Source organism: Lissotriton vulgaris, chromosome 9 (genome assembly GCF_964263255.1).
Source record: "Lissotriton vulgaris chromosome 9, aLisVul1.2, whole genome shotgun sequence".
NCBI lineage: Eukaryota > Metazoa > Chordata > Amphibia > Caudata > Salamandridae > Lissotriton > Lissotriton vulgaris.
Window position 1 is genome coordinate 627,308,152 of NC_141697.1, and position 26,139 is coordinate 627,334,290.

Below are 26,139 nucleotides of genomic sequence, written 5' to 3' on the forward strand. Positions count from 1 at the left end.
TAAACCACTTTGAGCAGGCAACATTAGATAACTTTTATTCTACAAAATCTTTGATTAAAGCTAATGCTAGGGTGGATGTAAGTACAAAGCCCCATGGCAATATTAATCTTGTCACTCAAGATAAGGGAAGAAGGCCTCAAAACAACCCCTCTTTACCCTCTAAGTCAAGTAACACCACTGTCAACACAATTACCAAATCTACTGATTTGGTACACTCAGGCCCTGTTCAACTTCAGCCTAACACTACAAATCCATCTCAGTCTATGGTACTCCAGTCACAAAATTCATCTCCTGTTGCTGGTCTAGAGGTTACCGTATGCCCCCTAGCGGGTAAAGCTCCAGTACCTACAAAAGTAACCAACAAGCAGATAGTTCCAAACAATCCTGCGGTCGGGAAAGGGGCTAATGTATGTCCTCCAGCGGGTAAAGTTTTAGTACCAACCCAATAAACTAATAACTAGTTGGTGTTGAAACCTGCACCCCGCCCTGTTCCTACAGTTTCCAAATCAATCCCACCTCCCTTGACAAAACCACCACACAGAAAACCCCCAGTGAATCTTACTCCGGATTCCTTCCCCTATGTAGCAGGCCTTATAAATGTTCCACCATTATCTATAGGGCAGAGAGAAACCTTCCAGATGCTCAAAAATAAGATCATGCACTGGTTAAGGGAGAATCGACCTCTCCCAGGAGACATCGATGGGTTAATCATAGGGGTAAGGAGAATAGACTGGATAGGGTATACACCGAAAAGTCTGGGTGGGGACTGTATTGTGGTCAACTTCCAAGATCCAAGGGTGGCGGGATGGATAACTAGGCAGGGATGGGGTACAAACAAGGGAGGTATTGGAATTGTAGATCTTACCTTTTTCTACCCCCGCCCAACCAGTGTACTGACTAGCCTGCTTAATGAACCCCTAAACCCCCCTACTGCAACATGGCCAATCACTTCCACACCAGCTGTTCAGCATTCCGTCCATCATTTGTGTGTCTTTTGCTTAACAATCTTCATGTCAGCAATCATATACCAATGTGAAACTTAAATGAGTATTTCTGTGGTATTTCCCCAAAAAATGATTGATTGAGAAGAATGCAGTTCTTTTACAGGCACTCAGGACTTCTTGTAAAGTCAGAACACTTATCATTATATTAGAATGAGATAGAGAAAACTGATCACATGGCCTGACAATTCAAAGCTACCTAAGCGTTCAGACAAGATAATATTGCGTACAATAACCAGGTGTTTATATTGACAAATAAAATATGCTGATGGTATAGCCAATATTTATACCCCAAAATCCTTTGTTCTCTGAAGGCAGAGAGGCCTCTGCCTAGTTCAAACCAGTTCCTGAGCACTGTGTTTACAAGACTCTTCTCTTCCTTTCACTGTGCAGGGAAGAAACATCAGACGCCCCACAGGAGGTGGAGCCAGCACAGGGGAGGGAAGATAAGCTCTGGAGCACTCTGTTGACATGATTCCTCTTCTCCTTTCACAGTGCAGGGCAGAGACATCAGACAAGCCACAGGAGGTGGAGCCAGCATTGTGAAGGGAGGGCCTAGCCCTATTCAGGTGCCAGGTGCACACCTCCCTCCCATCTAGGTGCTGATCTTTCTATTCACCACTGGGCTGCCCCAGCCTGCCTCCTGGAATTTCACCAGCCCTGTCACACACAAACCCAGACAAGAAATACACAAATCAGCATAGGCGGGCTCAAATGGTTAGGCAAGCAAATACCTACTTTCTAAAAGTGGTATTTGCAAACACATGATATTAAAATAAACTTTACTAAAATATGTATTTTATTATTCTGAGTTCAGGCATACTAAATGCTAATTTCTACCATGTTCCCTGAGTCAGCCAGGATTGTAGGGATGTAACAATCGTAACTGCCCATTCTGGCCTATGAGAACAGGTAGCCGCCTTCAATAGTGAAACACGAAAATGGCTGTAATTCACTATTAGGACATGCTACACACATCAGAGCATGTCCTACCTTATACTTACAATGCACCCTGCCCTTGGGCCTACCATAGGGGTGTCTAATATGAAGCAAAGTGAAGGTTTAGGGACTGGCAAGGGGATGCCCTTGGCCAAGTCGACATGGTAGTCACAGACTACCCATAGGCCTTGCAGTGGCAGGCCTGAGACAGAGTTTACAAGCTGCTTCTGTGGGTGGCACAACCAGTGCTGCAAGCCCCCCAGCAGCATCTGACCTACAAGCACTGGCACACATGGTGCAATGTACTAGGGGCTGACAGTAGCTCAAATAAGCCAATCATGGCATCCAATCAGTATATCAATTTAACATGGAGAGCACTGTGGTACTGATTAGCAGTGGCACAGGGCCCAAAACATACAACCAGCAAAAACATAACAAAACATAGGAGGCAATCCGTCAAAAATGGAAGAGAGACTCACACCAATGATGTCAGGTCTAACAGGTACTTTTAGAAATGTCTGAAACCCTGGATGTTTTAGAGGGGATAAGTGGGTGAGTGTCCTGCTGTGTGCTGCCAAGCACCAAGAGATCCCCTGGGGATGATTCGTTCCGCCATGTAAGTGTTAAATAATAAATAATAATAATAATAAAAATTCATTAGCACTGTATACCTAATAATTTGAGATGACAAAAAAAAGGAAACTGCCAATCTACTTGGTTCATATATGAGGTGGTATCACTTATAGTCACATGGGTATTGGACTTTACAGACGATTGAGACTAATCAATGAAGGGGATAAAAAATCATGTGAATGGCTCATTTAATTTTTACGTTAATATGGCCAATGAAATATATTCATAGTAAATAGAGAACAAACTGCTGTTTTCTTCTCATTGCCTAATTTGTTGTGGGCCACAGATGTAATAAATATACTAAAAACATAAGTGCAAAACACTGCAGTTCTTAGTGTCACTCTCTCAGTTACATAGTAAAATAGGATTAGTTAAAATTAAGGAGCCTATAAAAATAAGCACAAGTGGTGAATAGTGAGTTTCATAGTCAATGTATCAAACATTTGATTACCATTAAAGGCTGGTAACATGATACAAAGGCTCTCTTTGGCCAATTTGTTAGTACTCTGATTCAATACTTATGCATATAAAAATGGGCATTCATCTAAACAGTTTCTGATTAACGCCTGTACAGACTTGGTACTGTAAAAAGATGTCTGTCTTTCGTCACCTCCAGAGTAAGAAGTATTGAGAAAGCCACACATTTTGACATTTACAGACTGATATATTTACCCAAACAGAAAAGATTCACAAGGAAATTGAGCGTGTGATTGGTGAAAGTCGCCCGCCTTGTATGGAGGACCGAAGCAAGATGCCTTACACTGATGCTGTAATCCATGAGATCCAGCGCTTTATTGATATCATCCCATTGAATCTACCACATTCTGTGACTCGTGACACAACATTTAGGGGCTATTCCATTCCAAAGGTAAAGTATAACACAGGAGTATATTATGATTGTATTCTGGAAACTGGTCTTTTGTCAAATCAGAGAAATTGATGAATGCACCGAACAAACTCTGCCTTCGCCTGATGAGGATGAAAAATTTGCTGGTCCTAATTTAATGTCCATTGTTCCGATATCTGCTGTATTAAGCATTATTCATGGAAACTACTTGTTGAATGTGCTACAAACATGTCACTTGGTCTCCTGATTCAAAAGTTGTGGAATGTTTTTAAAGAAAAAGGCTCAAGGGCTTATTTAGAGATGTACTGGAACAGGACATCTATCAAAAATCCAAACTTTTTGAGTATCTACTGCCTTCTCCAGTGCATCCTGTTAGCAAACATGATGCAGGTACAAATGGCATGTTTTAGGTGCCACCCAGTTAATGGGTGCTTCATATAAGCAAGGATTACACTCCACAGATATCTATCTATAATCACATTACTATTTCGAGAGACACAATGTCATTTATTCTCAATGATCAGGGAACTCTAAGAGCTTTTGTAAAAGCCATTTATGTAAACTGCACAGGAAGCCAGCACTATGAGCATGATTATGAGTTTGGTGGTCTAGCAGAGTCAGGGTTACCATGACCAGAAATACCAGCTCTGTCTGTCAGTCACTAATCTGCACCCTCCAATTACAAATTTTCCGGTAGAAATAGGAAATCTAATGCTGACCCAGTTTTCCTGAGGAAAGATCCACATGTGCACCCCCAGTACTGTGTGTAACAATGGACATTTGTTTGCTCATAGGTTTCACCAGCTGAAGGCAGATAGTAATTGGGAGCAGGGGATCACTATGGGTTGGTGGTGGAAAGGTGGATCTATGAGGGCATGCAGGGCAGAGGAGGCTAGTCAGGCAGAAGGGGCTCATCCAGGCTCTTGAGGTGAAATATGAGGGGGTCAGGCCGGGGCCATGCTGTGCTTATGTCAGCAGCCTTTGCCTGATCGACATTTAATGTTACTGGCCACATTTTCCGACTGTTAAAACTGGTCCTAGTGTTCCCACATTGGTTAAATCTGAGTGCAAGAACACCAGACCTATTGTGATCAGTCACATCAGTATCCTACCCAGAGATACCACTCTGCCCTACACATAACGTAACCCTAAGGACAGTAAGGGGTCTAGTGGTGGGAGGTAGCAGGTGGGAATGTAATCTGAAGTGGTGTTTTACTAGTCTGCAACATGGGGAATGATTGTGAGCACCATCTATGTTGGCTAACCCTGAGTCTCTAGTTAACTCTGTGAGTAGGCCAATCGATGGCTGCTGAAACCGGGGATATGGATCACCATTAGAAGAGTGAGGGGCAACTCACATCCCCCCCTCACCCCCCCCCTTTCTTGATGCCCCACAGCAGCAGCTGGGAACACATGTACAGGTGTAAGAGGAAATAACGCGGAGATGATAGTAAAAGGAGTAGGAAGAGAATGGCAGGACAGTACAATGAATGATATCATTCTTAACAATGCCAACGCAGTATAAAGTGAATATGGTTGAGACTGTAAAAGTGCCAGGGAAGTTAATGGGAGAGGGAGTTACTGTCACAAAAGGGAAAACGAAAAGGACTGCAATGACTTGTATTTTATGTGGTTCAATGGTTATGTAACATATGCTATACGAATGATGCACTGCTTTAAAATTGTAATTGTTAATGAACAGATGCAGAAATAAAAATATATTTTTTTTAAAAACTCTGTGAGTAGGGACTCACAGTGTGGAAAGTGAAGCACGTCAAGTTTTCAGGCTACTACAGTGAACTCACAAATCACCTTTACATTGTAGTACAGTTAACTGATTTCTATCAGGAAAATTAGGTACATGGAAGCATATCATTTGGACTATTCCAGGTAATACCTTTTCTTCATTCTTACAGGAATACCTTGATGAGAATATTCCACTGACTAGAAACAGAAAAATGCAACATAAGGGTAGGCAAATTTGCTGTCCTAGGTAGAGTGCTAGTTGTGCCTTAGACGGATGCCTCATCTCGTCTTGTCCTAGAAATGGCCCTGTGTGGTTTATAGGCAGAGAGGAGATTAATTATATTATGAATACAAAATACAGCATCGCCATTTTCATCCAGAATTTTATCTGCTTGGCAGCTCTGTGCCCTGCATAAATCATTCATTACTTGTTGTTAGCAAACATTCTTTTGAAATATATTTTAGCCCTATATGTTGACTGTTAGATATTCAAAACAACAAAGGAGGGAGATAGAGGAAAAAGGATAGGAAAGTCCTCCAAACATTTATCAAGTAACCAAAAGGAGTCACTCCTAGAGAAATAGCAACTATGTCAACCTTGTTGTGGGAAGAAAAAAGGATTTCCTTTTAAGTAATCCTAACCCACCAGGGTTATTCCTTGGGGGCATGCTTCTTCATAGGGTTCAACCCTAACCTGCTACGGAAAGGGGCGTGCTGCAACCGACTAATATGTGGGAGCACTGATAGTAGCCTATGCACCTACGCTGGTTGGAATGATATGGTAGTGGGGTTTTTGGTGTAAGAAATGGGTTACAAATATCTGGCTAGTGAGAAAAGGATTAGTTTATCCAGTCCCCTAGTCCCCTAGTCGATATGGTAAATGACCCTTAGTTTCTCTAGTCAACTAGTTTAAAGCCCTACTCCAAGGCTTTTCATCAGGACCTAAGAGGGTTACTTCCTGTTCCCACTCCTACAGTCACCATATCTCTTAATAAGTGCAAAATACAGATATAATAAAAATAAGTGAAGATAAAGGTATACATCACCTATTTGGTCTGTTCTTATCTTTACAAATTATTTCTACAGAGGTTGGGAGAGAAAAAGAGTACTTAAAAATATGCATGGCCCGTGGGCCTCGTAATTGCATTCTGCGCTGTCCATCATGCACTAAAGTGAGTGGATAGTGATATATTTCTCATACTCATAACAAGTGAGCACTAACTTATTACAATGTAAGGGTAGAGTAGACACACAATACATAGACACATACTGCACTTGTTCCCAAATAGAAACAGAACTGCACACAAAACAATACTTACATGTCAAATGCCCTAGTTAGGCCTCATGAGTCCAAACGGGGAAGAAGGGACGCTTGTAGTCATACTCTTTGGGTATGAAACAGTATACCAAAAAGAGATAATTAGATGCAGCCACAAATAGGAAAAACTCCTATCATTAGAAGTGGAGATCCGCTAAACCCATAGTTCCTAAATTCTAAGGTTGTATGGAAGGACTTACTTCATCAAGGCTACTCCCTTGTTGTAGGACTACCCAATCGCCCATGGCTTCGGTGATGCCAGAGGGGTGTGGCAAGTCCCGTAATAAAGGTGATGCTGTCGACATCCTCGTGTCGGTGCGGCTCTAAACCGCTAACCTGATTGGAGAGGAAGAGCTTTCTCTCAGCCCCACCGAGGCAAGTCCACTGTCCCTGGGTTTGTGCCTTGTCTACTGAGGGGAAAAATATTTTTGTTACTGCCAAATGGGTAAATACCCGCACAGTGAGACCCCCCTACCCAAAAAAAAGCTAGAAAGATTAAGAAATGGACTTACTGGAATCACTTCTTATAGGGTCTAAAAAAAGTTGTTGTTAATAAATCAGAGGAAAAACATTCAAATTTGTGGGTTCACAACCGGGTTCATCTGAAGCAGACCCTGGGCAAATCATATAAATTATAGTGGAGATACTCGTACAATACACCTTGTTCATATGATATGACCCCAACGTCGGGTTGTGGGTGGAATTGTAGACAGAGGTGCATATAGTAGGAAAATAGATGTGTACTCGCCCAAGTGGGCCATCCTTAGTTAACATCTGTCTTATCAAAACACCCTATTACTGTCCAACGTAAGTCGTTAATATTATGTTGTTTTTCCATGAAGTAAGTGGCCATTTGTGTTGTTACTCGTCTGTATCTAAGGTTGATATGATAGTTCCAACAAGGTGTCAGGACAAATTGAGAGAATAATAGTTTAATCACAGAAAAATTCCAAGAGTCATTCAATCATGTGCAGTCTTTTATATACAGTTTTTGAAGTTCAGACTCCCTCTCAGGGGGGTAGCAAAAAGGTGACAGCCAACACGTGTTTCGCCCCCTACATGGCCATCCGGCCTGGGGCTTCCTCAGGGCAGTATATTCACATGTCAAAAGGTATATAGTGTTTACAGTGAAGGACGAAAAAGGAAACAATTTACACAATTTAAATAAAGTGAAGACATGTCACGAAGGGCGCGCATTATCCATTTAGGGTAGTACGGCAATGTGCAGTTATAAAAAGACAGGCGTATACATTATAATAGGGCACATGAAATTAGGGGACAGAAACACCATGGGAGACTTGCCAACCTGTGATAGCTTCCAGGAGTTTTTCCTTCAGAAGGTTCGCGATATTGTCTCAGAAATCACTGCAAACCCCGTAGATCAGAGTCTCCTGGACCAGTATGCCCCACCACGCCCTCCCTGCCTGAGTAGTCAGTTGGCCAGCTTTCCAAAACTCGACCAGTTCATCTTAACTACCGTGGCCAAACAGACTAAATCAGGCTCGAGAATGGATCCCTGCCCACCGGGCCTTTTTCAAATGGCCCTGCCGGGAGTGGAAAAGCAGGCCCTGGATCTACTTAATGAGTCCTTCGATCTGGGCTATTTACCAAAAAGGATGAAAGAAGCAAGGGTCACTCCCCTTTTGAAGAAACCAGGGGCGGATGCGTCAGCCTTAAAAAATTACAGACCCTTCTCACAGCACCCTTTCCTTGCCAAAATATTGGAACAACATGTCCTGAAATCCCTTTCAAAATATCTAGATGACCACCATCTCCTCCACTCTAGACAAGCGGGTTTCAGGACACATCATAGCACTGAGCTGATGATGGTGTCGGTTCTGGATGAGCTTAGATGTTGGGCCGACAACAAACATCTGAGTGCCCTGATTTTATTAGATCTGTCATCGGCATTCAACATAGTCAGCTATGACATCTTGCTGTGCCGGTTGTCGAATCTGGGCATAAAAGGACAGGCACTCCAGTGGCTAAGATCCTTCCTGACTAACCGTACCCAGAGAGTCCAAATGGGGGACCAGGTGTCGACTGCGGGCTCCCTGACCTGTGGAGTCCCCCAGGGTTCTGCGTTGTCTCCACTCCTCTTGAACATCTATCTGCAGCCCTTGGTGGAGGCGCTCACAGGCAGGGATTGCCAGGTTTTTAACTACGCTGACGACACCCAACTCCTAGTCCGTCTTGACCATACCAGCCAGGCTCAAGAATCCATGAGAAATCTTCTCAGGTACACTGTTAACTGGATGGCAGCTAACTTGCTAAAAACCAACCCGGATAAAACTGAGGTGCTTATCGTCCCAGTTCAAAATAGCCCTTGGTGCGAACTGTTCTGGCCTTCAGAGTTAGGTGGGGCACCAACCCCAGTACCAGTAGTAAAGAGCCTGGGTCTGAAGATCGACTCTGAGCTGTCGATGTCTAGTCAGGTATCGACAGTGGTGGGTATATGTATGGGCCTACTCAGACAACTACGGAAACTTGTCCCTCTCCTTTCCACCTCTGTCCTACAATCAATTGTTTCAGCTACGGTCATCTCCCGGCTAGACTATAGGAATGCCCTTTATTTAGGCATCCCAAAGAAGCTACTAAGGAGGCTGCAGGTTGTTCAAAATGACGCAGCTAGGTTAATTTTTAGCCTCCCTAGGCGCATGAAAGCCACCCCCCTGGTGCATAAATTGCACTGGCTGCCTGTAGAACAGCGGGTGCACTTTAAGAGCCTGTGTATAGCCCACAGGGCCATACACGAAGATGTGCCAAAATATATAAAAGACAGAGTGAAAAAGTACGTGCCGGGTCGGAGTCTGCGATCTTCAGACACCTGCAGATTAGCCTCTTCCAGATACAACCTCAAGACCAAAGGGGGCAGAGCGTTTTCGTTTTTCCTGCCACGGATCTGGAATGACTTACCAGAGTCCTTACGGAGGGAACCAGCCTTGCTCCCCTTTAGAAAGCTGCTAAAAACACATCTGTTCAGAGCAACACTGACATCTGTTTAGCCCGCCGCCCTGCAGTCTTGCAGTGCCCTGCTCCTTCTCTTAAGCGCTTAGAGACCAGTGGTAATTTGCGCTATATAAAAATAAAATAACATAACATAACATAACATAACACGGGTTAAGGTAAATATTTCAAGAAAAAAATGGTTCTGTCGGGTGGACCTGCAATTATTTCCAAAGTACTGTACATGTAATGCATCCGATTATACTCTCAACACACACAAGAACAAAAAACCCAAAACCATAAAATATTGCTAAATTTTTTATCAGAATTACTTCATTCTGTACCGAGCTGTCAGTTTATATCAAAAAATGAAATCGATTTATATATCAAATACAATTCAGTGACATTTGTGCATAGTGAAACAGTGAATAAGTGCACAATATATACAATGACAAACAATTATTTTGTCTAAAATCATATGTACAAGGGAGGCCAGAGTTCAATTTTTAACCATAGTTTCTTCTTTGTTATAGAAACCAGGTCATCCTGGACCTAAGAGTTACGTCGACGTTTCAACCCTTAAGCGCCCCTTTAGGTGGTCGCGGCGGGTCTTTTTCAAGACGGGGAAGCAGGGATTATATGTGCACGATCTGAAAATAAATTAAAAGGGGGTTGTGTGTGTGAGTAATTATTTAAAAAGAAAGTGGCTTCTTACTACATCAGGGATGGAGTATTACTCACCCTGCTAGGCATCGGAATCTTATGCCTAAAATGCCAATGAGCAGCACCTCCGGTGGATTAACTCCACTGGATGTGCTGCTTGTTGGCATTTTAGGCATAAGATTCCGATGCCTAGCAGGGTGAGTAATACTACATCCCTGATGTAGTGAGAAACCACTTTCTTTTTAAATAATTACTCTCACACACAACCCCCTTTTAATTTATTTTCAGATCGTGCACATATAATCCCTGCTTGCCCGTCTTGAAAAAGACCCGCCGCGACCACCTAAAGGGGCACAGAAGGGTCGAAACGTCGACATAATTCTTAGGTCCAGGATGACCTGGTTTCTATAACAAAGAAGAAACTGTGGTTAAAAATTGAACTCTGGCCTCTCTTGTACATATGATTTTAGACAAAATAATTGTTTGTCATTGTATATATTGTGCACTTATTCACTGTTTCACTATGCACAAATGTCACTGAATTGTATTTGATATATAAATCGATTTCATTTTTTGATATAAACTGACAGCTCGGTACATAATGAAGTAATTCTGATAAAAAATTGAGCAATATTTTATGGTTTTGGGTTTTTTGTTCTTGTGTGTGTTGAGAGTATAATCGGATGCATTACATGTACTGTACTTTGGAAATAATTGCAGGTCCACCCGACAGAACCATTTTTTCTTGAAATATTTACATTACCCAGGTTCTGAGGGACACAGTGTTACCCCATTCGTTTGAACTATGGGTTAAGGTAGGTGCGTTAATGATGATCAGGTAGCGCATTAGAAAGTAGGTCATGGAACATAGTCGTGTACATCCTAATGGGGTGCAGGTGTGGGTGAGAAGGAGTGCTGCGAAAGGCATAGTATTAGTTTGTATGTACACAAGGCAAATAGAGGAAATAAAGGCCAAAAAGGAAGCAAAATTCACAAATGGTAGATACGTATTTGGAGAATCACAGTTTTGAATTTAGCATTCGTCGAAGGGAAGGAAATAGGCCAGCAGAATGGTACATCTGTAAGTTGACAATACGCATTAGAACATGTTATGTGTTTGAGATGTGAAGACATTTGTTTATATATACGTGCAATAAAGGATCCAGTGTGAGGGATCATATATCATCAAAACATTATATGAAAGTAAAGACATATTTACATATTCCCGTTGAAGGTCAGATCCATGGTTCAATACAGAAATGGGTGAGAAGAGGGAAAAGGAAATAAGGATGAAAAAAACGTATAGTATATCAAGGTGAGGTGGTTTGTGGCGGGTGGACTCAGGTATTAAACTTATGTTGAAGCAAAAGTCATAGCCTGCAAGTTCCATGAACTATGTTAGGGGAGGGGCGTTACTAGAACACGACTAATGTCTCAAGTGTTTCCTGGCAGGGCTTGGATGGTACTCAGATTCTATAAGTGATATTATATTGTGAATTGTGAAACAATTAGGGCGTATAGCACTAAGTGACGTGAGGAAAAGAGGAAGCTCCGTGGTAGCGTGGTGGTAAAGGCATGCTTACCGTTAGTAATCCGGTGGGGACACAAACCGTCCAAGAAAGTTCTGTTCTCGGTCAAGTAATCTGTGGGTTGGGAGATAATGATTAGTATGTGTCAGGGTTGGATTCTGATTGGCAGGATGGTGGTTCTAGCATCGCTACATCGTCAGTAATGGCAAAATGCCTCATAGCAATCAATTTCAGCGGTCGGTGTCAGCAATCATGCGATGGTGCTGGACCGTCAGAAATATTCCCCTGGGGTGAGTACTTCTGGGTCACAGGGAGGAAAGCTGAATCCGGTACCATGGATCGCGGTGGGTGCCATCTTGAAATGGGGTTCCACCGTGAATACCAACTGTCCTAATATGTACGGGGATAGGCGTGTAAGATACCCGGATGGGAAAGACTGAGTGGTGTCCCGTATTTTAAGTATAGATTATCTGAAGTTATAAGTGGTGTCCCGTTTATTAATGTGGTGACTATCTGAATATAGAAAGAAAGGTCATTAGTTGAAAAAACAAAAAGCAGAATTTAGAAGTTCGACATGGGTTCTCAAAGGGGAAAGGATAATATTAGGAGGCACAAAATCATGAGCAAAATAACCGACATTCCACCAAGCGTGGGGGGATTCAAGCCTGGTGAATTTTGTCAAGTTTAACAATGTCTCATTGGAGTGACTTAGTGTTACATTCTCATTTTGTCAGACACACCATACAAAAGTTTACATCCAGCAGGCGTGATCTGGATGGAAGTTAGTGGACATCATTCACCGCCTAGCCAGACATGAATTTCTGCATCTTTGTTCAAGCCCAGTTTGACTGTATTAAAATTGATGATGAGTTCACTTTCCCTTCTCCTCTGTTTAAGTTCACGGTCAAGGTTGCCCCCTCGTTTGGCTGGTCGGATCAGTTCTAGACCAAAAAAAGAGAACTCTTTTTTGTGTGGTTGTTCCAGATGAAAATGTTCAGTCAGTGGATGACCTGTACGGTATTTGTGGATGTTCCTATAGTGTTCTTGGATACGGGTTTGTAGTGGTCGGATAGTACTTTCAATGTGAGGTCTATTGCAGGGGCAAAAGATTACATAAATTACAAATTTGCTGATGCAGTCTATTCATTCTGTAAAGATGAAGTGTTTCCCTTGTGAAATTGGTACACTAATGGTTTTGTTTGTACTGAGTTTGCATATACTACATTAGCGGCAGGTATGGAAACCTGGTGGTCTGTCCAGGAATGTGGAGATTTGTTTTCATTTGTCGGTGAATTCAGAACGGCATAGCATTCTATTCAGGTTAGGAGCTCTGCGAAAGGTCATTTCCGGATAGTCCTTGAAATGTTCATTCAGACTTGGAGTGTGTTGTAGTGGGTGCCAGTGACGTTTTACAACTTTTCTTATGTGCTAGTGTCCATTGTGGTAATTAGTAATGAAACGGATTCTGGTGTTCCCCATCTTTGTCTTTTTAGGTTTTAGAGTATTCTTCCGTTCCATCTTTGAGACTGTCATCAGGGTGTTTTCCAAAGTACTGCGGATGTATCCTAACTGTTCTAGTCGGGATATCACTTCTTTCCCTTTGTCCATAAATACTTGTTCTTCACTGCAGTTCCTACGGGTTCGTAGCAGTCCCCCTGTGAGATGTTCCTGACATTATGATGGGGATAATCAACAAAACAAAAGGCCAGTACTGCACAGTAATGTCTTAAATTCGACAAGAGAATTAATAAAATATTTATCCTGTGGAGACCACTATTTCAGTCCTGAATGAATCTTCAAAAAGGTTTTTTATTTCGCAACTCAATTTGTCACAATTTAAAAAAAAAATGTTTTATCAGTATGAACACCTAATTACGTGGGAAGCCCCTATTTATAAGTTCTAAAGGGAACTATATGGAAAACTGTATGAAAAATATATAAAAGAGGAAAGAAAAAGAATCACATTCACCCTCTAAAAAGACACTATATATACAACGCAATCATTCTGTGTTACAGTCATACTACACCCACTCATTCAACCAAACACATCTCATATCCATAAAGAAAGTGAAGAAAGTACCCCACCCGGGAAATGTTGTTTGTCCTATTTATGGTGCGGTACTAGTACTAATTATTTACTACAGGACTGGTTTGGTAAATAACAATGACCATATCATCATGAACAATTTCCCCCCCAAAATTTTTTAACTTAATGAAAAAACACAGATTGGCCTAACAGAGACAAAAGGTCAACGCGTTTCGAATCCCCTCACTGCGGGGATTCTCCTCAGGACCCAAAAAGGAGTGTTCTGTAAAACAAAAGATAACAACTCTTCTTACTTTTCTCTTCTGTTAACCTGTTCCAGGATGCAGGCTTTCAGTTGGCTGCATCATATAAGCCAACTGAAAGCCTGCATCCTGGAACAGGTTAACAGAAGAGAAGGTTTGACTAACAAGAATAATTTACTTAAGAGGGAAAATCATTGGATTTTCCATTTGAACAGTTTGAAACCAAACGGGTTAAACGAAAGGATTGAATTTCAGTGTTATTTGTAAGGACTATTAACATTTAATCTTTTTTGTCATTTATGTTTTCTAACTGCAACATTAGATTTTAACAGCCTTCCAGGTATCCAGTCCCATGGTCAGTCCATGCAGCAGTATTGGTTGTATACACTTTCACTAGAGCGGCATAGTCAGACATCACCCCTCCCTACAGTCTTATACATTGACTTTCCCAGTTCAATATTATGTTTATACAACGTCAGTCAATAAAGTTTCACCGCTAGCATACCCCTTTAAGCAACATAAATATCGCGTAACGCTTTTACGTCACACGCATGCGCAGGAGATGCCCATTTCATTAACAACCCGGAAATGCGAGTAATGAAAACATAGAGCCGTTATTGCGGAGACGCGAGCGAAGCACAAGCAGGTAACCGCTGAAGACATGCTGGTAGAACGCTGGGGTATTTAACAACGAAATCCCGTAAAGGGTTGTTTTAAAAGCTTGTAAACGATGATTGGAACAGCACACAGAGTTAAATATACTGCCGACCTACAGGGCGCATAGAACTTAAGTGTAAGGAGCGCGTAAACAGTGAGCGAGCGATACGTTAGATATTTTGCATAACAGCACGAGGGTAGCGTAGAGCATAGATTATCGGAGTATATCGGAACTATAATAACATTGTGAAAATCAATTTTTTGATCATGAAATGTATAAGTATGTCTATGGTTGGTCACAGAATGTGAGAGACAGTAAAGTGGAATAACACGATACTTAGTTACTGTAAGAAGTGTTAGAATCGTTCATAATAGAACTGTTTATATAAGATAGATAATCATGTTAAATAGTATGCTCAAAATGTATTGTTTGTTATTTGTAGATGGATCCCTGATGAAGGTGGTTCTCCACCGAAATGCATTGGATATGTATTATTTTCCTGGGATGAAACCAGAATAGCACCTATGTGAATAAGAGAAGATTTATTAATTCAATGAAATAAAATTGAATATTCATAATCAACTACGTGAAACTACATTACTTTGAAAGAGCTGAATGTTTTGGTCAGCCACATACCAGTGCCCAAGGGATCACTGAAATAATATCGAGAACAAAAATATAGACATACAAAAATATCGAATTCCTATCTACAAACAGGAAAGTGCAAAAATTTCGAATCAAAAATATAATTTAGAAATAATATAGTTAGTCAAAATATCGAATTTTTGTAAATGTCTTAAAAGTAATTTAAAATAAATGAAATATTAAAAATAATTAACTAAAAAAATACTTAAAAATACGTAAATAACCTTAAAATTATAAAATAATTAATTTAAGCTAAAAGAAAATACAATTTTATTTTTAAAACATATATATATATATATATATATATATTCACATGATATTAATAAAAAAACATGCAATATTTTTACCATAGGATAGCAGGAGGGTAACATTTACTATTCCCACTCCAGTGAGTGCAACAGTAGGGAAAGCGTTGGATAGCGTAGGGGTAAATATTACTATTCCCACTCCAGAGAGTGTAAAAAAAAATTGATACGTGTACAGCGCACTACTCACCTGCAAGGGTCTCAAGGCGCAACAGTAGGGAAAGCGTTGGATAGCCTAGGGGTAAAAATTACTATTCCCACTCCAGTGAGTGCAACAGTAGGGAAAGCGTTGGATAGCGTAGGGGTAAAAATTACTATACCCACTCCAGAGAGTGCAACAGTAGGGAAAGCATTGGATAGCGCAGGGGTAAAAATTACTATCCCCACTCCAGTGAGAGCAACAGTAGGGAAAGCATTGGATAGCGTAGGGTTAACATTTACTATTCCCACTCCAGGGAGTGCAACAGTAGGGAAAGCGTTGGATAGCTTACGGGTAAAAATTATTATTCAAACTCCAGTGAGTGCAACAGTAGGAAAAGTGTTGGATAGCGTAGGGGTAAAAATTACTATTCCCACTCCAGTGAGTGCAACAGTAGGGAAAGCTTTGGATAGTGTTGGGGTAAAAATTACTATTCCAACTCCAGTGAGTGCAACAGTAGGGAAAGCGTTGGATAGGGGGAGGGTAAAAATTACTATTCCCACTCCAGAGAGTGCAACAGTAGGGAAAGCGTTGGATAGAGTCGGTTTAAAAATTACTATTCCCACTCTAGTGAGCTGAACAGTAGGGAAAGTAAATATTTAATATATTAATAAAAATTATTAAATACCAATACCAATAAAACAGTTATTAAAAGTAAATACCAATTTATTTTAATATAATAATTAATCAAGTAAACAAAAAAATATTAATTATTAAAATTCATTAACTATTAATACAAATTAATTACCAATTTACAATTAATTATTTAACAAATAAAATGTAATTACCAATTAATTCAAAATGAATACCAATAAATAAATAAAAACATTTAATTAATTACAATTAAGCAACTTCCCACCCTATTCCCCTATAAACCCACAACCCGCTACGGAAAATAAATTAATAAAATTCACCTAAATATCAATTAATCAATTGATAAAAAATAATTACCAATTAAAAATTAATTAATTACCAATTAAAAAGAAATTACCAAAATATTCAAAATAAATACCAATATATAAATTAAAATATTTAATTCACTATAATTAAATTACTTCCCACCCTATTCCCCTATAAACCCAAAACCCGCTACAGAAAACAAATTAATAAAATTCACTTCATTATCAATTAATCAATGAATACAAACTAAATACCAATTAAAAATTAATTAATTAATAATTAAAAAATTAATTAACAATTTATTCAAAATAAATACCAATAAATAAATTAAAATAATTACAATAAATTTACTTCCCACCCTATCCCCCTATAAACCCACAACCCACTACATAACTAAAACGCAAAATTAAATTACAAATATTTTATAATTTAAAAAAATTAATATTTTATTTAATATAATTAAATTACTTCCCACCCTATTCCCCTATAAACCCACAACCCGCTACAGAATTATATTACGCAAAAATTAAATAACATGAAATTCATTACTTACAAAAAATTACAAAAAAAATACACTTTTCACACATATACTAACATACAAAACACTTTAAAAAATTCGATATTATTAAAAATTCGATATATTTTAATAACCTATATTATATACTTCAATATTTTGACTTTCTATATTTATAAAAATCGATATTGCATTACTTACCTTAAATTCGATATTTTTGCTGACTATATTCTGTCCATTCGATATTTTGTCCATTCTATATTTTGTAATCGATATTTATGTAATTCGATATTTTTTACTCGATATTTTGTCTGTATACCGTGCCCAAGGTGACAGTTACACTAGTGTGTGTTACTGCTACTTATCGATTTACTGACTAACCTCAGTGAACAAGATGCAGAACCAGACACCATAACCAGAACAGCGATGGAACTAGGCATTGATGTCAATCAATTCATAAACATAGGACTAGTCAAAAGATTAACATTCAATCCTCAACTACCGACTGGAAACAACATAGACGCCTTCCACTCTGCAGTTACCAATGATCTAGAAAAGGAATATTTTAAATACCTGAAGAAGTCGAAGTACTTACTACTTACCACAGAACATCACCAAGGAGGAGCGGACGGCCATAAAAACACTGCAAGAGAGGCAAGATCTAATCCTTAGAGGCAGACACAGGGGGCAACCCAGTGATCCTACATATTGATGAGTACATCAATGAAGCTGAGCGCCAACTAGCCAATAGGACATGTTACCAACCACTGTCACAAGACCTGACTACGACAATCCTCCGCTAAATTAAAGAGAAAATTGACAAATGGTATGGACTTCAACTTCCATTCCATGAAGAAAAAACATTTCTCTTTATTGAATATTCCACAATACCAACGTTCTGCCTACTGCCCAAAATACACAAAGGCACATACCCACCCCCGGGTAGATCATAGCAGGGATAAATTCACCATGTTCCAGACTGGGAGACTTTGTTGATAAAAAATTGCAAGTGAAAATGAAAGACATACCATCATTTATACAGGACTCAAAGGATATTCTTCTCAAATTGCAGGACATCACATGGGAACCTGACTTTGTACTAGCATGCATTGCCATTGTCAGCTTATACACCTCGATCAAACATCCTGATGGTATACAAGCAGCACAACAATCTCCCTGGACACAGCCAGCAAACTTCTTGGAGACCAACAAAATGGTACTAGAGATGCTCGAATTCTGTCTGGAAAACGTCTTCAGCTTTAATGGACAACTAAACAAACAGACTTACGGAACCGCAATGGGGGCCAAATTTGCTCCTCCGTACGCGTGTATTCTGATGATCCGTGTAGAGAGATATTGGTTGTGGGATTCAAACTTCGCAGACTTCACCTCCCACATCATGATGTGGCGAAGATACATAGACGATATCCTGTGCATCTGGAAGGGAGACATACCACTACAACAAAGATTCCTCAACACCCTTGACAAAAACCCCTGGGAAATCAAAACCACCTCAAACTATCACGAATGCACTCTGTATGTATAAGAAAATACTCTACACAGCAAACTTCACAGGAATGAAACAGCGGCAAACTCAATTCTAAGAGCAGACAGCTGACATCCCCATCATAATGTCAGGAATCTCCCAAAGGGGGCACTTCTACGAACCTGTAGGAACTTCAGCGAAGAACAAGTATTTATGGACAAAAGGAAGGAAGTGATATCCAGGCTAGAACAGCGAGGATACCTCTGCAGTAATTTGGAAAACACCCTGATGACAGTCTCCAAGATGGAATGAAGAACACTCCTAAAACCTAAAAAGAGAAAGGAGGGGAACACCGGAATCCGTTTCATTACTAATTACCACAATGGACACAAACACATGTAGGGGGCGAAACACGTGTTGGCTGTCACCTTTTTGCTACTCTCCTGAGAGGGATTCTGAACTTCAAAAACTGTATATAAAACATTGCACATGATTGAATGACTCTTGGAATTTTTCTGCGATTGAACTATTATTCTCTCAATTTGTCCTGACACCTTGTTGGAATTTTCTTATCACCAGTGGCATGGGGTCACCCACTGTCAAGGGCAAATACCCCACGCCTACTACACTAAATAATACGGCCAGTAAGGAATTGGGACCATTTTTGTTCACCCTTTTCACCCTGATGAGGTTGCTATGATGCGCGCAGATTCTGGTCTTGATTTTACGTGATGTCATGCCAATATAGTATAAGTTACACAGGCAGGTTAAAATATAGATCACTCGTTCCGTTCTATAGTTAGTGAATTGTCGCATTTCCCATGTTGTTTTATTATTAAAAGTGGTTTTACTGGTTTGTGTCAGATGGGACACACTGCAGTCACCACTTGGGTGGTGTCCGCTGAGAGGTGTGATGAAACTCTGACCCGTTGACTTGTCCCTAGGGGTGCGTGTTCGGTATGTACCAGCATGTCCCTATGGCTTCTGAAGATTTGACACAGTGTCATTTCGACATTGATGCATCATCGACACCGCATTGCCTTCAAACCGAGGTCTTACACAAGCAACCAATGGATCACCTCCTCTGCGCAACACATCATCCTTGAGCGGAAATACTCTATGACCCTGCACAGGCTTAAGGAACTGATGCATTTCCTGCAACTGTGACGCCTCACCTCCCATGCTTCAAATCTTTAATTTCCAACGCATCCAAGGTACTGTAAGCGGTTCTGCGTGATTCCTATACCCAGCCCATGCTCCATAGTGGTCGGACTGAACTTTTGGATTTGTCCTGGTCGAGTGCAACAAGATAGCCCCAGTTGGAGCTATAGACACTGTATTTCTATTCAATCTTTAAAAATTCATATCTTGACTCCTGTATGTTGGACGTTTGTCGCTGTGGTCTTGTTTTACTCACATAAATATTGGATATTGTTCTAAGGCAGTGTGGAGTACTTTTGTGGTGTTTTCACTGTGATACTGTGTGTGTTCCCAAATACTTTACATATTGCCTCTTTAGTTTATCCTGACTGCCCTGTGCCAAGCTACACTATGGTGAGCACAGATAAACATTAAGGGCCTCATTAGGATCGCGGACGGACTTGCGTCCGTCCGCGACCCCAGAGCAGGAGGGAACCTCCGCATGGCATGCGGAGTTCCCTCCTGTGCAATTAGGATGTGACCGCCACCCTGGCGGTCACATCCTCTATTTTTAACATTGCGGCGGGTGCTGCTTCAAGCTGCACCCGCGGCAATGTTAAAAATGCAGTCATTGCATGTGCATGCAGAAAGAGGCAGGCACCGCGCGGTGCCTGCCGCTTTCTGCATGCACATGCAGGGGGGTACCATAGGTACCCCCCATGTGCACCCCCCACCCCCTTCACCTAGGGGGCCTGCAACGGGCCCCCACAGTGAAGTTCCGTATGCTTTTCCACGGCGGAAAACCCGCCGCGGAAAAGCATAATTGATAGCCCATCCTAATATGGCGGACGGTGTCTGAGAGACACCGTCACCATATTAGAGCTTTTCCGCCGCGGTTGAAATCCGACCGCGGCGGGAAAGCTGCGGACAGAAACCCGGACCCACCAGCCATCCTAATGTGGCGGTTGGTCTTTGGTCAGTCCGCTGCGGTTTTTCCGCATCCTCGGTGCCTGCGGTGGCTTCCGCCGGCCCGAGGATGCGGAAAAACCGCAATCAGAATGACCCCCTTAGTGTGTACTACACTTACCCTGACTAGAATGTGGATCACTACTTGGACAGGGTGCATACCTCTGCCAATTAGAGACCCCATTTCTAACACTGGTGGCAACTGTGGGATAGAACTTGTATTTCTGCGTTACATACACTGATTGGTATACACTTCTTTCATATCTCAAACCATTACGTAACAATATACTATTTATTTTCTTTTTCCTCTTTGGCAACCCTTTGAGTTTTTTGCAACAGCCATGTCTCAATCTGGAAAGTCATCAGCTGTGCCTGCAGTAGGAGCAGGAGAAGTTGGAAACCTACAAGGTGTCCCAGCTAAAATGTTTCTGCAGGAGGCTCACATGTTCTTACAAAGGCCTCACTAAAAAGGAGGAGCTGCAAAAGGTGCTAAGGGCCTGGTTAGCAGCCAGGGATGGAGTTGTGCACCCAGAGGATGAGAATGTTGTTGTGGAGGAGGCGGAGAAAATAAGCTTGCATCTGAAATGGCTGGAGGATCTAACATTGTCTGTGGGGCAGCGGCCAGCCTAAATGGTGGAAGAGCTCCCTCCAGAGCTGGCAGTTGTGTTTCATCTAAACGCCTGTCTGCAGCAGAGTTGAAAGACAGGTGTGAAGAAAGAAGGCTCCAGTTAGAGCTGGAAAAATTGAATGTGGATGTAGAGGAGCAGAAATTGGCAATTTAAAAGGATAATTTGGCCATGGAAGAAAGGAAGATGCTTTTGGCTCAGGAGCTGAGCTTGAAGGAGCAGGATTTAAAAGCAAAGAAGGCTACATTCAGCACAGATGGTGGCAGCATTTCTTCAGTACACTCAAAGGGAAAGGTACACATACCCAAAAGTCTGCTTGTTGATTATGAAGTGGGAGAGGACATAGATTGATGGTCTCAGGTCTATAAGATTGCTTTGCAGATGCACCGGATTCCTTAGAGGGATTGGAATGCAGGTTTATGGAAGCATTTCGGAGGGGAGGGACACCTTTTTGGCCCTAGCTGATGAGGACAGAACAAAGTACACCGCCATGAAGAAGACCCTGATCATGAGCTATGGTCTGCCTCCTGGGAAATATAGGCAGAAGTTTAGGGCCAGTGAGAAACTTGGTCCTCAGACATGGGTAGAGTGCGTTGATTCTGCAGAGCACTGAGTGGTTGGGTGAAGGGCAGTGAGGTAACAGACTATCAGGAGTTGTACAGTTTGATTGCACATGAGAAAATGTTTAGTCTTTGCTTTCCAGAGCTGTGTCAGCACTTGATTGATAATAAGCTGACTGACCCCAGGAAGCTTGCTAAGGAGGCAGACCTCTGGCTCACCACCAGGGTCCAAAAGACGTGGGAGACTATGCCAATGGTGTACAGGGTCCCCAAAAGAAAAAGGAGGGGGGTCAAAAAAACAGGAGTTTTCTAACTGGTCCAAACTAGTAACCCAACCCCCTGTTGAGAAGACAATTTGATCCCATTTTAGGAAAGCTTGCAGGGAAGGGACCCCTGGAGTGTTTTGCATGTAATCAGGAAGAGTGCCTCAAGGGGGATCCTAAGTGTCCCAAGTGGGCACAGCCCTGAACAGGTGAGGAGTCACTAGGGATACCGAGTGTAGAGCTACACGGGTGGAGTTGGTACCAGTTAGTAGTGTGGAACCAGCTGAGTTAACCTTAGTTTCCCTTGGTGACAGTGAGATGGTCAATAAGACCCTTATGCCTGACAACACTAGGAAGTACAGGCAGTAGGTGGAGGCTCTGACAGACACAAGAGCAAGCATGACAACTGTCAGGTGTCATCTGGTGTCTTCAGAGCAGATAGTCCCTAATGTGGTCTATCAAGAAATTGCTGTAGACAACAGTGAGCGCCAAGAATTGCTGGCTCAGGTTCCCTTTGAATGGGGGATCTCAAGTTCCTTAAGAGTAGCAGTGAGTCCATCCATGTCTGTGGATTGTCTGCTGGGCACTGACCTGCAGCATACTGCCTGGAAGGAGGTGGAGCTCAGGTCACAATTGGAGGATTGCCTTAGTGGGTGTGCCTGACCACATGGTCATAGCAGCATGTGAGGAAGGTCAGAAGGACTTGGAGCCTGAAAGAGTGGCCCAGGTCTCTACAAGGAAGAAGAAGGGCAAGGGGCGTGGGAAACCCACTCCAGATATTCTGGCGGTCCAGGAGGGGGCTGAACCTGAAGGGGACACATTGAAACCTACAATAGAAGATGTAAAACTTGCCTAAACTGCGCCTGGAGCACTATATTAACAGCAGAGGTGTCCCGCAGTGCGGGATCCTCGTAGGAGCACCCTGCACTTTCCACTTTGGCCAAGATGCCTGACCCTACTGTAAGGCGGCAACTCAGCGAATGAGCACTACACAATCAGCACGCGGGGTGTGCCCTAGCTCGGCCCGGACGAAGACCAGGCCAAGACGGCCTGTCTTAGCCCGTCAGAGACAAGAAGAGGCTGGGCTGCTCCACCTCTCTTGGTCTTACTGGCTGAAAATAGCTTATGCACTGTTTTATCGCTGGTGAGTACCCAAAGGTGGTGACCGCTAGTAATTCATGTATTCACCTGGGCATTACAAGAAAAACATATGACTGTAACCCTACCTGTGATTGCAAGGCCTGCTGTTTTGAGCATAAGCCCCTGGATCTTTTATTTTGGCCAATAACCAAATACAAGAAAGAATACTAAGTATTTTTGGTGACCATCAACCTTTTCCCATCTAAAGATTGAACGGTTGGGGAAAAGGAAGCAAATAAGATGCCCCCCACAAACTCTCTGCACCTAAGACGGCTATGGGTTCACGTTCCTCTTTATTGAACTACCTTATGGGGCAAGGGGGGCAATTTAAAAGCAGATATCCACCATTAAGGAGACTTTAAATGCAGAAACTAGAGGAAAAAGCCAGAGAGTGGAGACTATTTTGAGAGAAGGACCCCCAACACCCAAAGGAACTGAATGGGAGCGTCTAAAAACGGCTGTGTGCAAAATGTATTGGACCATGTGTGGGTTAGTGATGAGGATAGTGATACCCAACCCCCATTTAAACGCCCTAGAAATCCAGGGGAAGATAACTAGGCAGTACAAGATGGTCATGTAGGCCCAAACATTGTGAGCAAAAAGCAGCAGAGCAGCAGAAAAGGGTAACAAAGTGGAAAAAAGCATAAATATTACCACAAGCAGGTCATTGCTTGAAATTACCATCCCCTACAGAATCTACCTGCTCAAAAAATGACTTAAGTAAGCTATCTGGGCAGATAAAAAGGTTAGATAATATCCTTCAAGAAGCCCTAGCGAAGATGGCAGAAAGGTTAAAATCTATAGAGGCAATGAGAGAAAAATATTTAGGAAACGCTACACTTAGTAGTGATAATGACATAAGAAAATTTGTGGATTTCAAGAGAACTAGGACTAATGGAGTATCCCATGCTATAGCACTAGAACTGTTAACCACACAAATGAAGGGGAACACGAAGAGCCAAAACTGTTGAACCAGGGGAACCAGAAAGGAATGTGGGGGCTTAAATCCTTCCCTTGTTTAGAAAGGTACCATCATAATAACAATGGGAGGGGAGAGACTCATAGAAACTTCCATGGGAGGGACTTAAATGACATACCGCACCTAAAAGGTCAATTTGACTTCGATTCCACAAGCACTTCAAGGGTCTGCCTCAAAACCATTCCATTATCTTTAGAACTCTCACTGGAAGCTACACCCTCCACAATAGTTCTGGCAAATAGCCCCCAGCTCCCTGATCATGAAAGTGAATCCTGGATTGCCCTGAGAAATAAATCTTTACATTGGCTGAGTACCAGGACAAGATTAACAGAGGCTCTTTTCTCTGAATTCACAATGGTAAGAAGAATAGATTGGATAGGCAAAACCCGTAAAGTTCTGGCGGGGGACTGTGTGGTCTTAACATTTAGATCTCCCCATCTGGTGCAAACCATTGTTGAGAGAGGAGGAAGCCATATTATTAGATCCCAGGAAGTAAATATCATCCCACTAGGTTACTTCTATCAATCTCCAAAGATACAGAGCGGTGGAAACTTGATTAGGAACTTCGCAGTCAAAACCTATTCTAGGTATAGTGTTGCAGTAACCAACCGCTTCAATAGTCTAAACTACTTAGAAGATATTGACTGACTAAAAAAGGAGGTAGAGCAACATCCTAAAAATAAGAAGGTTTTAGACAGAAATATCCCTATTAAAACAAGCATCCACAGGTATCCTACATACCACACTGCCCCTAACAATACACAGCAGATATCACTGACAGCGACCCAGATATCGATTCAGCCACATTTGATTGACAAAGTGACAATTATCAGTCAATCAGCAGAGGATACTACGCCCATTAGGTATAAGTCAGATCTAGACACTACCTAGTGTCCCTATTGTAACAACAGCAGAAGTGATCCCAAAGAACTGCACAGGCAGAAACAATACAGAGTGAACCAACTTGGTTTATTGGAATGTTTCAGGAATTCGATCATCAAAAAAGGCAAACCCGTTGGGTGTGAATTTATTTCAAAGTTTTCCAACATGTGCTTCCAAGAAACCTGGGTAAAGGATGCTTTTGATATTAACTGTTACTAAACTTTTCATACTGCTACAGTGGCAGGGAGTCTTGGCCGAGGGCATAGGACGAGTTTGTCTATTTAAATATCTAATAAGGTAAATGTAAGAAAAATGTAATTGAAATTTGTCAAAATATATTTTCAAGTGATGATATTGTATATTGATAGTAAGCACTGTGTTGTACTGACACATTTTTATAATAATGCCTGCCTGATCAGATTGGGAGGATCCTGAAAAAATTAGACAATGATCTGAAATCCATCCAAAGTGACAGTGAGGTGGACATGCCCATTATTTGAGGGAGGGGTGATTTTAAAATTTCCCTGTGTGCATACCACAGGAGGGAAGTATGCAGTCTTATGACAGAAGAGGGGAATAGTGATACGCACTTCCCGCACACACAATACAGGGAATCTCTTAATAAAGTAATGTCGGGCCATGACCTTGGCTCTGCTAATGAAACGTGTGTTACACTTGCTCCATTTAAAAGCACCTTCAATAGTAGAGGGTGTTCTACAATAATACATTATATTTTGTTATCAAACAGATACTCAAATTGAGTTAAGTCATTTAATACTCATAACATCACCTTATGTGATCATTTCCCACAGGTTATTTAATCAATGATTTATCCGGTAGCTTTCCGCCCCAGGCAGTCTGATATGCTCCGAGACACCCTCGGGTAGTTGTGCGCAATAAAAATCTCAAAAACATAAACATATACAGAGTGTTTCTCTTTCACACCTAAGCAGACAGACATATTC

The 26,139-nt window shown here is 41.6% G+C and overlaps 1 protein-coding gene across 1 annotated transcript in view; it reads left to right on the top strand.

Moving 5' to 3' along the window:
- The window catches only part of LOC147691987 (cytochrome P450 2C19-like), a 366,046-nt gene that overhangs the window by 264,187 nt on the left and 75,720 nt on the right, over positions 1–26,139 (top strand). Inside the window, exon 7 of the mRNA XM_086938278.1 lies at positions 3,254–3,441. Coding sequence (XP_086794404.1) covers positions 3,254–3,441 — 188 coding nt within the window. The remainder of the gene's footprint in view (positions 1–3,253; positions 3,442–26,139) is intronic.